At 41.3% G+C, this 14,306-nt stretch overlaps 1 protein-coding gene across 1 annotated transcript in view; it reads right to left on the bottom strand.

Moving 5' to 3' along the window:
* pdpr (pyruvate dehydrogenase phosphatase regulatory subunit) overlaps nucleotides 1-2,862 on the bottom strand; it is a 67,905-nt gene extending 65,043 nt beyond the window's left edge. The window contains exons 1-3 of the mRNA XM_045214010.1: nucleotides 2,743-2,862; nucleotides 1,786-2,073; nucleotides 411-544 (exon numbers count right to left, since the gene is read on the bottom strand). Coding sequence (XP_045069945.1) covers nucleotides 411-544; nucleotides 1,786-2,060 — 409 coding nt within the window. The 5' untranslated portion in view covers nucleotides 2,061-2,073; nucleotides 2,743-2,862. The remainder of the gene's footprint in view (nucleotides 1-410; nucleotides 545-1,785; nucleotides 2,074-2,742) is intronic.
* Between the last annotated feature and the right edge of the window lie 11,444 nt (nucleotides 2,863-14,306).

Below are 14,306 nucleotides of genomic sequence, written 5' to 3' on the forward strand. Positions count from 1 at the left end.
GAGTGGAACTCAGGCTAGAGTCATACTGTAGGCATGTTAGCACAAATGGAGTGGAACTCAGGCTAGAGTCATACTGTAGGCATGTTAGCACAAATGGAGTGGAACTCAGGCTAGTCATACTGTAGGCATGTTAGGGCCTCTGTAGCTGGACTCAGGCTAGAGCATGCGTAGGCATGTTAGGGACAAATGGGGTCGAACTCAGGGACACCCATACTGTAGGCATGTTAGCACACATGGACTGTAAGTCGGCTAGTCAAACTGTAGGCATGTTAGCACAAATGGCTTAATCAGGTTATCATATGTAAATGTTAGCACAAATGGAGTGGAACTCAGGCTAGTCATACTGTAGGCATGTTAGCACCAATGGAGCTGCACTCAGGCCAGAGTCATACTGTAGAAGTCCATCCCACCTGTCTTGACCCCAGTCTCTTCCTCCAGGTGTTCATAAAGGGAGTTGGAGTAGTCAGCCATCTTACACTCAATGGAGATGGGCTTGGCCACACTGACGATCCCAGCACACAGCCTGGTGGTGCCAGCCCCCAGCCTGACACAGAGAGAGATGAGTAGAACATGGTTAGGTACAACACACACACACTGACGATCCCAGCCTAACACAGAGCCTGGTGGTGCCAGCCCTCAGCCTAACACAGAGCCTGGTGGTGCCAGCCCCCAGCCTAACACAGAGCCTGGTGGTGCCAGCGCCCAGTCTAACACAGAGCCTGGTGGTGCCAGCCCTCAGTCTAACACAGAGCCTGGTGGTGCCAGCCCTCAGCCTAACACAGAGCCTGGTGGTGCCAGCCCCAGTCTAACACAGAGCCCGGTGGTGCCAGCGCCCAGTCTAACACAGAGCCTGGTGGTTCCAGCCCCCAGCCTGGTGGTGAAAGCGCCCAGCCTAACACTAGGGGTGAAAGTAAGGCGGTCTGGTCCGGCTTGCAGGCTAAATAAATAGTGGGGTTACGGCTGCATTGGACTTTTAACATTACCACGTGTCAGCTCCATGAACATGAGTGAATTGACTTGAAAACGGGCAGTAGACCCTCCAAACTGCGTTGTGGTTAGACCAGAACACATTTAGCCAAGGCAGAGATAAGTGGCCGAGACCGAGGAGCGCCTTCAGCATCAGTTCAGGATACCAGTGTAGAGGCCTACTGACAATCACCAAATGTCATTACACTTTTAGGTGTTTTGGAACAGAAGTCTCTTTCCATTCACCAAATTGCAGGTGCACTTTCTGGATGCTGGAATTATTTTTGTGCGTGGACAAACTTTCACGTGTAGCCAACAGGCGCACCTTTGGAAGTGATTGTTTGACAATCGGATGAAAACATAATTGACTGGTTGTGTTTGCGCCTCAATAAAAGTTAATGCATAATACAAGAGATATGCCTAATCTTTACTAGGCCCACGGAGATCATAATCATTAATAGGGATGCTATGTGGGATTCTATGATTAGACCCGCAATCACACGCAGTAGACTCCGTAGCGGTAAGAGATGCCATCTCCTTTCCCCCCTGCCTAACACACACAGGATCACAACACAGCAGGGTGAGTAATGAGACATTAGACTATGGTTCCTTCTGCTTTCTAGATGCTATCATTGATTCCAATAAGATCTTGAAGCTAGTCTGCACTTTCCCTCTATTGGTCTCCCATCACCTGACAAGCCCAGTAAAACAATCAACTCATATGAAATCATGACATATTGTCCACGTCCTCATAAATAAAGTGTTAAGAAAACATGCACCCCCTGTTGTAAACAGACCACATCATTTAGCCCCTCCTACCTTCCCTGCTCCAATAGGACTATCTCGGTCCAGCCCAGCTTGGCCAGGTGATAGGCCACAGACGTTCCTACGATGCCCCCTCCACAGATCACCACCCGGGCTTGGCTGGGCAGGGGGATGGGCTGCGTGGTCTCTCCAGCCGAGGCCAGGCTCCGGGAGGGGCTCCAGAGACCCCCAGGCCTGGTCCCTGGGGTCCAGCATCCTGCATGGGACAGCAGCCTAGGGAGCAGGGCAGGGGACAGAGCCCTGGAGCTCCGCACGCAGCTGCAGTGCATGGTTTGGAGGAATCTGGAGGATCAGAACACAAGAGCAGCACAGGTCCGGAGGATCAGAACACAACAGGCCCGGAGGATCAGAACACAACAGGGCTGGAGGATCAGAAACACAACAGGCCTGGAGGATCAGAACACAACAGGCCTGGAGGATCAGAACACAACAGGGCTGGAGGATCAGAAACACAACAGGCCTGGAGGATCAGAACACAACAGGGCTGGAGGATCAGAAACACAACAGGCCTGGAGGATCAGAACACAACAGGGCTGGAGGATCAGAAACACAACAGGCCTGGAGGATCAGAAACACAACAGGCCTGGAGGATCAGAACACAACAGCTATCACAGCCAACTTGCGTACTGTCTTTCAAACAAGCTACAGCTAGCTAGCGAACTTTAGCTAACGTTAGTTGATCAGCTGGCTCAATGATAACTTTAACTCCTATAACTTCTTGCTAATGCCAACTGTAAATCTGAAGTTTGCTCGTGTTCGACCTTCGCCCCAAGGAGAAGACCCCAGTCCAAATGTCTTTACATTGGTAATACGCTAACGACCTGCTTCTTCTGACATTTGTCTTGCTAACTGGCGAGTTAGCATTATCATTGTTGTTGTTGGCTAGCTAGCTGCGCACTGTCTAACTCTTTTTCTGTGACATTTCTCCCATACTAAAGCCAGAAAACTCACCGAATCACTCCACTCAAAAAGTTATGATATCTCTATTTGGCTTGAAGCAGATTTCAGTCCTGAGCTTCGATGACACCAGAATGTGACAGCCAGACCCTCTGCTGCCAAACCAACTGCAATGTTTACACCACTGTCAAACAGGAAAGGAAAACTAACTACTTCCGGCTCGTGGATTTCTGGAATCCTTCAGAAGAAAAGTTCTGTCCTATGTACTTTGTAAATGAATCATTATGGCGAAAATGTGCACAATTATGTGCACAAATATAAACGCAACATGCAACAATTTCAACGATTTTTTCTATCAATTTAAATAAATTAATTAGGCCCAAATCTATGGATTTCACATGACTGGGAATACAGATATGCTTCTATTGGTCACATTTACCCACTGGCGACTTGTCATTGAGCCCCACCTGTTTAGCTATACAAAAAAAAAATGGTTGCCGGTTTTTCATGTTAATTTGGCATTAATACGTGTCACATATCAGTTTGCAAACAATGTAAAATATATATTAATTGAGTTAATAAAGCCGGATTCAAACATGGTTGATTTATTGAGTAAGGCATCTCCAAAATGCAGGTGTTTCAGCGTAGCTCAGTGCTTTCTGTGGTGGAGGGGCAGCCAGCGGAAAATACGGAGCGTAGGGGTTGGTAATGTTCTCTAGTTGCGCCGTGATTGGCTCAGTGTTCTGTCACTCATAGGGACACTACATCACTGCAAAATCTACAGGGAGAGCTCGAAAAGTCAAGCCCCTTCGGTGCTGCCATGGAGTTACATTAGAAGCGCCCGTCCAAGAAGGCTCAAGGTCATTGGCCACAAATAAAATGGCGTTATATCTACCGTAGCTTTGATTGGACTGATCATGTCAACATCATACTTTCAAAATCTTAGCTAGCAAGCTAGACAAGCAGTCATCATCATGAATCACGTCGGCAATCTACTGCCAAATCCTTTTCAATCCTTGTCATGTGAAGAGAAATTATAGATTTACATTTACATTTTAGTCATTTAGCAGACGCTCTTATCCAGAGCGACTTACAGGAGCAATTAGGGTTAAGTGCCTTGCTCAAGGGCACAGACAGATTTTCCACCCAGTCGGCTAGATAAAACGTAACGGTGCTCATTGGACATAAACATTACACAACAAGTTGGAAATCGCAAATTCAACAATGAGTGGTTTGGAAATAATCAGTGGCTAACTGTAAGCGTTGCAAAGCAATCACTAGCCTGCTATTCAGTGGACAGGGGGTGTGGTCCAAGTCTGGGTTTAAGGGTCTCTTTTCCAAGCTTAAAAGGATAAACATTCACATGCAACACCACGGGCGGAGACATTTGAAACCCCACCTCTTTAAGGAATACCTGGGATAGGATAAAGTAATCCTTCTACCCCCCCCCCTAACCCATCCCACCAAAAAAAAAAAAAAAAAAAAACATTGTAAAGTTGTTATCCCACTGGCTATCATAAGGTGAATGCACCAATTTGTAAGTCGCTCTGGATAAGAGCATCTGCTAAATGACGTAAATGTAAAATGTAAATGTAACAGGCCAGACAAGGTTGAATGCATTGGCCATGCTGTCAATCCAACTTCTGCCACGTTCAAAACAACTGGAAACTCGGAACTGGGAAATCTGAGACTTCAGTGAGTTCAAGACAACTGGGAACTGGAAAATATATTTTGAACGGTCATCCACCTCGGAATTCCAAGTCGGGAACTCGGGCCTCTTTCTAGAGCTCCGACCTGAAGATCACTGACGTCATGATTCAACCTTTTATTTTTTTCCAGAGTTCCCTGTTGTCTTGAAAGCACCATAAATCCAGAGAATGCCAGACTTTTATGACAAAGTTTGATGACAAAATCTGCCCACAAGAAGGACCGCCGCGCCACCTTCCTGTTCAAGTGAGCACAGCACAACAAGGTGACTCCAAAAATGTATTGTATGCTGCTGCATAAATGATGTAATATGCCAGGGAGATATGTATACTGTAGCTAAGGAAGTAATACTAAGTGTATGTTGTGTAGTAAGCTGTTATTAGCCCATGTGCCTCATGCTAATAATTTGGTTCCTTTCCCCCCTCATAACTTAGCCTACTGTTCTGACTTGGTGGTGACTATAGCCTGTTTTAGAGAATTGTAATCATTGAATATTGTAAGAGCTTCCATTGTCAGCTTATATGCCCCCTTTATTTATCATACGGTTCTGACTTGGTGTACAGGGAGAACACTGTAAGAATGGCCCATGTTCTGAATTCTGTCGCTGTACATTTAAAAAATGCTGAACAAATAGTTATATTGACTACGTCCGTCCTAGCTCGCTCATGAATGTCTTCATCGAAATTACGGATTGCCTCTTATCCGCTCGTCGTCCCCTTATGCCATAGTTTGGACATCTCAATTGTCAGTAGAAACCACATTTGTTTAAGCAAGTCAGCCATATCAACTATGTCTTTTAAAAAGGCAGTAAATGAGGCTGAATGAACTGTTTCGCTGCCAGACAAGGCTCCACTGATAGCCAGGTGTAGCAGTGGTAAGGTGTTGGGACTGCTGTTGGGACACCTTTATGGAGGCCCTAACAGTTTGTGGGCACCTGTCGTGTATGAAGATTATGACTATTCTAGAGGAACAAAGAGGGGATGTGTATCTTAGTTCAAAAGTAGCCATTTGTAGGGTGACGCCCCAGGGGAGACAGGTGATTGGACAGCAGAGGGAGCAACCCATATTTTTGCATTGTTTATAAGTATATGCTGGAGGAAGGAGAGGTTAGAGCAGCCATTGCAATCTGGGACGTTGCTCTCCGGGTGATCTTGACACCTGTAACTCATGCTGAAAGCTTGTGATATGAATAAACTTATGATCAAAGGTTCAGTATGAGCAGACTCCTTTGTTTGACAGCAATGAGCACCAGCAGCGACAAGATACGACACAATGGGGGCTCGTCCGGGATTGGTCTGCAACTTCCCTTTGTTTCATTCATGAGCAGCGAGGTGACTACCGCTCAAGCCGGCTATAAGGTGAGATTCCTCACAAATTATTGGGCGTTAGTTGTTTGGCTGGCTTTTGAATGTGCGCTGGTGAAGGTGTACCATGTAAATTACTTGGGTTTGTGCTGATGTGGTGCTATTGCGGTCGACTAGGGGTCTGTCATAATTATTCTAAAATTGTACAGCAATTGAAGGCAGATATTGGCAGATATATTAAAGGCAGATATACGTATACATTAGGGCACTGTACCGTGTAAGACCCCGGAGTGGGCGATCCAGGATGGGCCGAAAATCCTCTTGCGCGTTAGATGTGCATTTGGTGTGTTCTAAAAAACTCGGGTTGATGGAATTTATCTGATTGTGATTATTGCTCATCTTTCATCCGACGGGGTGTCTGCTTGGGGTAATCTCTCAGTAGATGGTCATTGAACTCACGGCATCACAAACGGTAGAGCATAAGACAAAGGAAAGGGCAGTGCGGGGTACCTGTTACGTGTTGCAAGCCACAGGTTAGCTAAAGGCTAATGCTAATGCTAATGCTAAATGCTGGTTGTGTTTCATGCCACATTGTACATAAAGGCTAATGCTAAATGCTAATGCTAATTGTGTTGCGCGCTACATGCTAACGGGTGACCTAAGGGGGCCATTGCGATGGAATAAAGCCTCTTAAATTATGTTTGTGTGTGTAGAATTCAGAGTTCTATGCAATTGTGAGCTCTGTTAAGTGTAATTGTTTGATTATAAGGGGTAAAATAGTGAAGCCGTAGCGGAATGCTAGCGTTCTATTGTCTGGGAATCGTATCGTTGAATGTATTGCGCATGCATTTAATTTTACGACACTACACTACAAAACGGGGGAGATTATGACACGTTTGGGTTTCCGGCACTAGACTACAACACATTGTTTACTAAAACTACAACAAGGGTGATTGTGGGTAAATAGGTCACTCCTCTGTTACACTGTGTTGCGGGGAGGCTGAGACAAACAAAAAGGAACAAAGAATTAGACATTTAGAGTCTAATGGTGCATTTTGGTTGTTACATCGGCTGTTGGTTAAAGATGAAATTGTTTTTGTGACCTATTGAATTGATAAATGAGAGAGATATGTTGACGGATTAAAAATAAAAATAATTAAATAAATAAAATAAAAATGTTATTGAGCTATTTGAATGCGATTCCTGAGTTAAGTCTTAGAGCGAATGTGAACGAAGGAATATTGAATGCTGGAAGTAACTCAGTATTGCATTAACTACTAAAATCTTTTTCTGTGTCTCTGTTCTTTTGTCATATGAGAGGAACGATGGAGAGAGAGAGAGAAAGAGAGGGGGTGCTGACGTATACATCACGTCACGTGACGCGACAGAGTATCGAGTCAAGGGGTTTTGGTACTGTCTGTTTACAAAATCTTCCCCTACAAGATATTTGATGTTATGACAATTTCACATAGGCTTGGCAAATACTGATTCATTAAAAATTGCATTTTGAAGTCTCTGTGCATCACTTGGGTTGATTACAGTTGTGTTGGGAATCAAGGACTGACATTATTCTGTAAAATTAAGATAATTAGGTGCTTATAGAGCAAGGGGGTTTATGGGAATTGTAGTGTTGTAGGATTAGAGGGCTTTGTTTTTAGGATTGCTGTGAAGTTGACTACTTGTATTTACTGTCCGGATGGGTTGTGGTAAGATAGCCACTAATTGATAAATTGGTAAGATAGGATATAGAAATAAAAAAATTGTTTTAATTATTCATAATTTTTAATTGATTTTTTAATTGATTTTTTATTTTAATTAGAAATATTTTTTGAATAAAATGTTTAATTGAATTTTTTAATATTCATATTTGTATTGATTGATTAAAAATATATATATATATATATATTGGGTTGTTTGGTTTATATTAATAATTAAAGGGGGGAAGCCATAGGCTATGTAGTCTAAAATAAAATAATTCACAATAAAGGAATATAAAAGAGTAGTTACAATGGGGAGAAAGGACAGCAAGGCTATGAAGGTGATTACACCTGTTGATATAGTACAAAATAGTAATCCTTTAACTAAAGTAGTGCTAGGTTATCCGGCAAATGAAACAAAAGTTGCCCTTCATTCTCGAACAAAAACTGATAAAAGATTCCAGCGATAAGATAAACAAAGGTATAGAGAAAAGGCTAAAGGAAGAGAAAGCGACAGAAAAACTAATGGCAGAAGTTAGTACACCTTTCTCACATACGGATTCAGCAAAAAGACCCCCACCTTATGAGAAGGAAGTAGAGCTTAGGGATGTTTATCCTCAGCTTCCAGTGATCCTCCAGCAGGGTGATTATTGCATCAGAGATGAAGATGAACGAATAATAGAGAGAGGACAAGCAGAAACGACGATAAAGATGAATCCAAAACTCCAGAAGGAAGAAAATGAGATGTCTGGAAGAGAAGAGTGAGGTTAAGGAAGATGGAACTTGAAGAAGATGATGAAGATGAAGATCAGAGTGATTGAGAAGAGATCATGGGTGGATATGACTCTGTGATCAGAAGGAAGTTGGCAAGAGAGGAAAGAAGAAGGATACTAGAGATTTGATCTCTGATGGAAGTTGAAGGAAGAAGGATACAAGAGATTCGAGTTCTGATGAAAGTGATGAAGATTTGGAGATTAAAGGTACTTTATGTTCAAGAGGATTTTATCCTACAATGACTAGCAAAGAAGAAATAGAGATATAGACCGATGCGTATCATGCCTGGATAAAGCAAATAGTTTAGAAGAAGTAACACAGCTGAAGATACAGAAGAGAAGAAAAACTGCTGAGAAAAGAATCCCAAGAATTGGAGGAGAAGAATACATTGAGGCCAAGGAAAAAGGCCACTAGTAAGAAGATGATGGAAGATGATATTTCGAGGACAGAACTTAGAATATAACCTTTTGAAGAATACTGATATGTCAACAATCACTGCCACAGCTTCAACAGGACCAGTTCCAACCGCAATGGTACCAGCCACCAATGGGGGTACCAGTTGTGTCATATCCACAGACAGGTTCTGGACAGACGCAGAATTGGAGAGGAAGAGGACGAGAAGGCTTAGAAGGAGGAGGAAGATTCCAGCTACACTTCCAGCAACTTTCAGAAGAGTGTTATAATTGTGGACAGGTTGGTTACTTTACCTGTGAGTGCAATAAGTCCGGAGGAAACATCAGAGGGAATTTCAGAGGAAGATACAGGGGCCAGTCAAGATCATCTGGAGGACAGGTGAACCCTAAGGATTCTAGAGCCTAGAAGATACGAAGGGGGGTGTCAGCTGATAGCACCGATTAGAGAAGAAGAGAAAATATCTAACAATTGAAGTAAAAACAAAGGACTAGGAGAGGTGAATAGTGGAAAAGCTTTTATCTGTGTTGAGCCTAAAGAGGTTAAACATCTCACTATGTAAAATTAACTAATTAGGATAGGGATTTGAGGTAGTAAAACAGCTAATTACTCTTAAGGAACCAATTGAGCTCTGCTATAAAACTCAAAGAGAAATTAAAATAGACATAATAATATTAGAACATATACCTATTGCATTGTTGGGAAGAGATGCATTGTTTAAATTGAACTGTACAATAAGATGTACACTAGACGACTGTCTGGTAGAGGATTTTAAAAAGAATAGGGTTTTTGGGAATCATATTGGCTTAAAAAGATAATATCATAGGAAGGATGATAATCTATTAGACTGCCTATTAGACAATCTGTCTGGGAAATAAAGTTAAAAGGGGTGACTGTTATTCTGGGTTACATTCCTACACCAAGAGATTTCAGGCTAGGCTAAAAGGTGTTTAGTCGTTTGCCAAGTCTGTGTGTAAAGAAGTCAGAAGCAGGTGGGGACTTCCCAATCACATATTCTAAAAATTGGTGGTAAAGGATTTTGTGAATAAATCAGTGGAAAAGGTTTTTAAAAAGTTAGGAGAAAAGATTAGATTAAAAAAGTTAGGAGAACTAGGGTTGAAGGAACTCTAAGACAGTAAGCTAAGTTTCAATGTTAGTTAGTAGTAAGAGAGAAAGAACAGTGGTGAAGGACATTTTAGAGTTTAGTGGGAAGATAGATATGGTAGGAGTTTAGATCTGTTAGGAGCAGATGCATTGCTGAATGATAAGAGAAGATTGAGGGTGATTGAGTATCTATATTTACAATTCCCAGCAGGAAGATCAAGGTAATTGTGGGTGTATTTTTTATAATCAAAAGTTTGAAAGTCAGGGATTAGAGGTAGGACTGAGAGTTAAAAAAAAGTGACACTAGTGGTGATAGATGGAAGTACAAGCAAAGAGTTCAAAGCTTTGGGGAAACTAGATGAAGTAACAATAATGACATTAACACTTCAGTATATTAAAACAACAGTGAGAAGCAATTTAACTCTTTCAACATTGATAGTTATTAAAGCCATAAATATATCGCATTTGATTATAAGGGAACCAATAGCTCCAGCACCAATTTTAGGGGAACGCTGTTTTTATGGTACGGATGGAGAGTGCTGTCAATGGTAGTAAGGATAGGGTTAAAATAGGAGAGCAGATAGCGGTAGAGAAGAATATAGATTCATCTGAAATAGTGAAGAATACTATCATGGAGGTACAGGATGAGGTCTTTGATTTTAATGACAGACAAGGAGAGGTATCTGATCAGTACCGCTCGTTAGGGAAGAGAGAAACTAAATGGATGGGTTTGTTTCTTCTGTTGTGAAAATTAAAGATGGAGGGGCAGGTAGGAATCTTTGGTTTCAGCAGCCAGCTCATTCTGTAAGATCAGTGAGGAATCTTGAGGGTCCATGTCTGTTGAGAATTCCAGCACCAAACATTTTAGAGACGGTCGCTCAACCTCTATCGAGTATGTGTCAATCTTATGCTTTGTCATAACTGTTGTATCAGCAACAATCAGTAACAGATAAAATAATGTCGTTGTCAAAACATTTGTTTAAGCCTAGGTTTAAGTGTTATTGGATTAAGTGAATTAACTTGTGTGAATTTGTTAGATGGGAAGTAAAATCAGGTAATAGCGAACCCTGAAGCATTGGAGGTGAAACCAGTGAGGGCTAAAAGTTGTTTTTGTTCTAATAAAACATATGATGGAAAGGGTATGTTTATGGGAATATCAGATTGTGATGATTATATGATGACTTTGGATAAGCATGAACATAAGATTAGAGATGACAAATATAATGTAACTTTTTATGTTCCAGTTAGTAAGAAGAGCAGGACTTTGATGGTTAAAAGATTAGCTTTTGCCTGGCAATGTGACTATTGGGAATTTTAGAGATATTTGGAGGGTTTGGGGTGATAAAGCGTATATATTCTTACCCTATGGATGGACAGGATGTTGTTACATGTCAACGTTGAAGCTTCCATATGAGGCTTTTACCATTAAAAGAGGGGTAGCACCGTACACAGATAAATCTGAAGCTAGGGTTGAAAATAGGGTGAAAAGAGACATGGCGACATTTCATAGTCTTGAGGCCTATCATTGGAGGATAAGTCTAAGAGAGAAGGGGGGACTTTTTCCATGGTATGGTGTAACATTTTTGGCAGATCATCTTGATAATATTACCTATACTTTGATTCCAGATAGTTATAGATGCATTGAAGAATATAAGGGATGCGTTTGGTAGATCTGAAGGAGCTGGATGGTCAGCGAAGACTTGGTTGCAAGATCAGTTAGGCCAGTAGGAGCAGTGATGGATTACATTTTAATAGCAGCTTTGATAGCACTGTGTGTGATATTTGTAATTTGTTACTGACCTTTGAGAAAGCTATGATATTGAGATAGGTTGGAGTAGTGATGCCTGGAGACAACACTCAGATGCCGGTGTTGACTGTTCCTGATCTGGATGAAGAGGGACAAGTGGAACTGAATGGATAAATATCCTTTTTGATGATTTGATCATTTTTCCAAAAATTGTTTTTCCAATATTAGTGTGATTTTAGTATGATGTTATGAATCAAAGGGGGGAAGTGTATGAATGAATCACATTATCCTATTTCATTATTCTATCATTTATATTGATTCATACATCATTTATATATCATTTTTATATTCTTAGTTGATCTTGATGTTTTAATTTGAAAATGTTGTTTTGCAAAAGATACTGTTTGGTCTTTTCTTTTCTTCCAGAAGCATTTGGGGGAAAATGTAAAGATTGAAATACTCAAACAAGGACAATATGAAGGGACAATATGAAAGGACAATGACTGGAGGAGATGGAACAAGGAAGGGGTGGAAAGATTCCGATTCCATCATCAACAATGCATTGGAAGAGGAGACTACGGGGGAGATGAAGTGTAGTGGACTACATTCCAGTGTCTGCAATGAAATATAGACATATTTGCATGTGTAATACATAATTTGTGTCATAGTCTTAGGTATTAATTTTTGTAGAATGATATTTGATGTTATTGGATACATGTGGGGATCTTAGATGTTTTTGTTTATTTCGTGAATGCTTAGGGACAGGGAGTCTAGGCAGGGAGAGGTCCACTGTAGGATCCGATGGGTTGACCAGCCTTAGAGTGGAAATTTTTTGGATAGTATTTTGTTTGCAGGGGCTTACATGTGTATTTAATTGCATCATAGTTTCAAATGCATTGATAAGGATTTATGAGTTTATCTGGAGTATCTAGGTGGTTGCCTGGGGCAGAGGGACCGTGAGAGAATTTTACTGTCTTGATTGATGGATGGATATCTGGAAAGATGGCTGCCAGACAGTTTTTCGCTCTCACACTCCATAAAGATTTGTTTATATTTCATAGTAATGTATTCACACTTCATAAACATTTATTCATATTTCATAGAAAGGTATTTACACTCTAGAGGAGAAGGTTTTTGGTTTAATGTTAAAGATACTCAATAAGATAAATTGTTACTGGTCATAATCCTATTCTGTTTGTTTTCGAGACTTTTAGTTAGTCTCGAAGGGGGGATATGTCGTGTATGAAGATTATGACTATTCTAGAGGAACAAAGAGGGGATGTGTATCTTAGTTCAAAAATAGCCATTTGTGGGGTGACGCCCCAGGGGAGACAGGTGATTGGACAGCAGAGGGAGCAACCCATATTTTTGCATTGTTTATAAGTATATGCTGGAGGAAGGAGAGGTTAGAGCAGCCATTGCAATCTGGGACGTTGCTCTCCGGGTGATCTTGACACCTGTAACTCATGCTGAAAGCTTGTGATATGAATAAACTTATGATCAAAGGTTCAGTATGAGCAGACTCCTTTGTTTGACAGCAATGAGCACCAGCAGCGACAAGATTCGACACACCGTTTGTCACCGTTATAGTGCAGTTAATGTATTGTTTAGTGTTGTGTTGTGTTGTGGCTTTGCTGGCATGCATCAACATGGTTCTCACCCCCTTCCATAAACGTACACAGTAATTATGACAACTTCCGGAAGACATCCTCCAACCTATCAGAGCTCTCTTGCATGAATTGACATGTTGTCTACCCAATCAAAGGATCAGAGAATGAATCTAGTACTGAAAGCATAAGCTACAGCTAGCTAGCACTGCAGTGTATAAAATGTGGAGAGTAGTTGACTCAAGAGAGAAAAACAATAGTTGAACAGTTTAACAAATTAATTTATTCCAAAATAAAGAAGCAAGACAGAGAGAGAGAGAGAGAGAGAGAGAGAGAGAGAGAGAGAGAGAGAGAGAGAGAGAGAGAGAGAGAGAGAGAGAGAAAGAGCCATATTTCGTTGTATATATTTTTTCACTTTCATTTACTTTGCTAGCGAATGCAGCTACCTAGTTTAGCCTACTCAAACACCCTGCTCAAACAGAGGGATGCTATGTTAGCTGGCTATGACTATCCAACACAACACTGGAACTCTTCCAAGTCAAGGTAAGCTTTTGGTTTTACAAATATATTGCCACCGGGGCCCGCCGGTTTAAGTGCTAAACTGCTTACTGACTGTACACTAACGTTACTGCATGATTGTAGAGGGTTTACTAACACATTAGTTCTATTAGCCATGTTGACTATGTTGACTATTACGTTACTTTAGCTAATATGGTGACAACGATGCAGGCTGTGTGTAGCGGTTATGATACGGGGATAAACATACCTGAATTTGTCCAATAGAAACTCTTGTTTGCAACTGTTGGACTAATGATTACACCCTAGATCAGCTAGATGCAGGCCAGAGTGTGCAACGCGGCATTGAATGTCACGGTCTGTCACCTCAAATTTGTCTCTCGACCTGTGTGCACCTATGTTGTAAACCTTCATTCATAAGTTGTAGCAACCTCATGATGGGTACAGGGAACATTAGAGTATCATGTAGTAGCCTAAACCTATCGATGTTACATAGAAGCATTCCAATTGCACACTCCCTCAAAACTTGAAACATCTGTGGCATTGTGTTGTGACACAAAACTGCACATTTTAGAGTGGCCTTTTATTTTCCCCAGCACAAGGTGCACCTGTGTAATGATCATGCTGTTTAATCAGCTTCTTGATATGCCACACCTGTCAAGTGGATGGATTATCTTGGCAAAGGAGAAATTCTCACTAACAGGGATGTAAACAAATTTGTGCACAAAATTGTAGAGAAATAAGCTTTCTG

The sequence above is a fragment of the Coregonus clupeaformis genome, unplaced genomic scaffold (assembly GCF_020615455.1).
Source record: "Coregonus clupeaformis isolate EN_2021a unplaced genomic scaffold, ASM2061545v1 scaf0181, whole genome shotgun sequence".
In the NCBI taxonomy this organism is placed as follows: domain Eukaryota; kingdom Metazoa; phylum Chordata; class Actinopteri; order Salmoniformes; family Salmonidae; genus Coregonus; species Coregonus clupeaformis.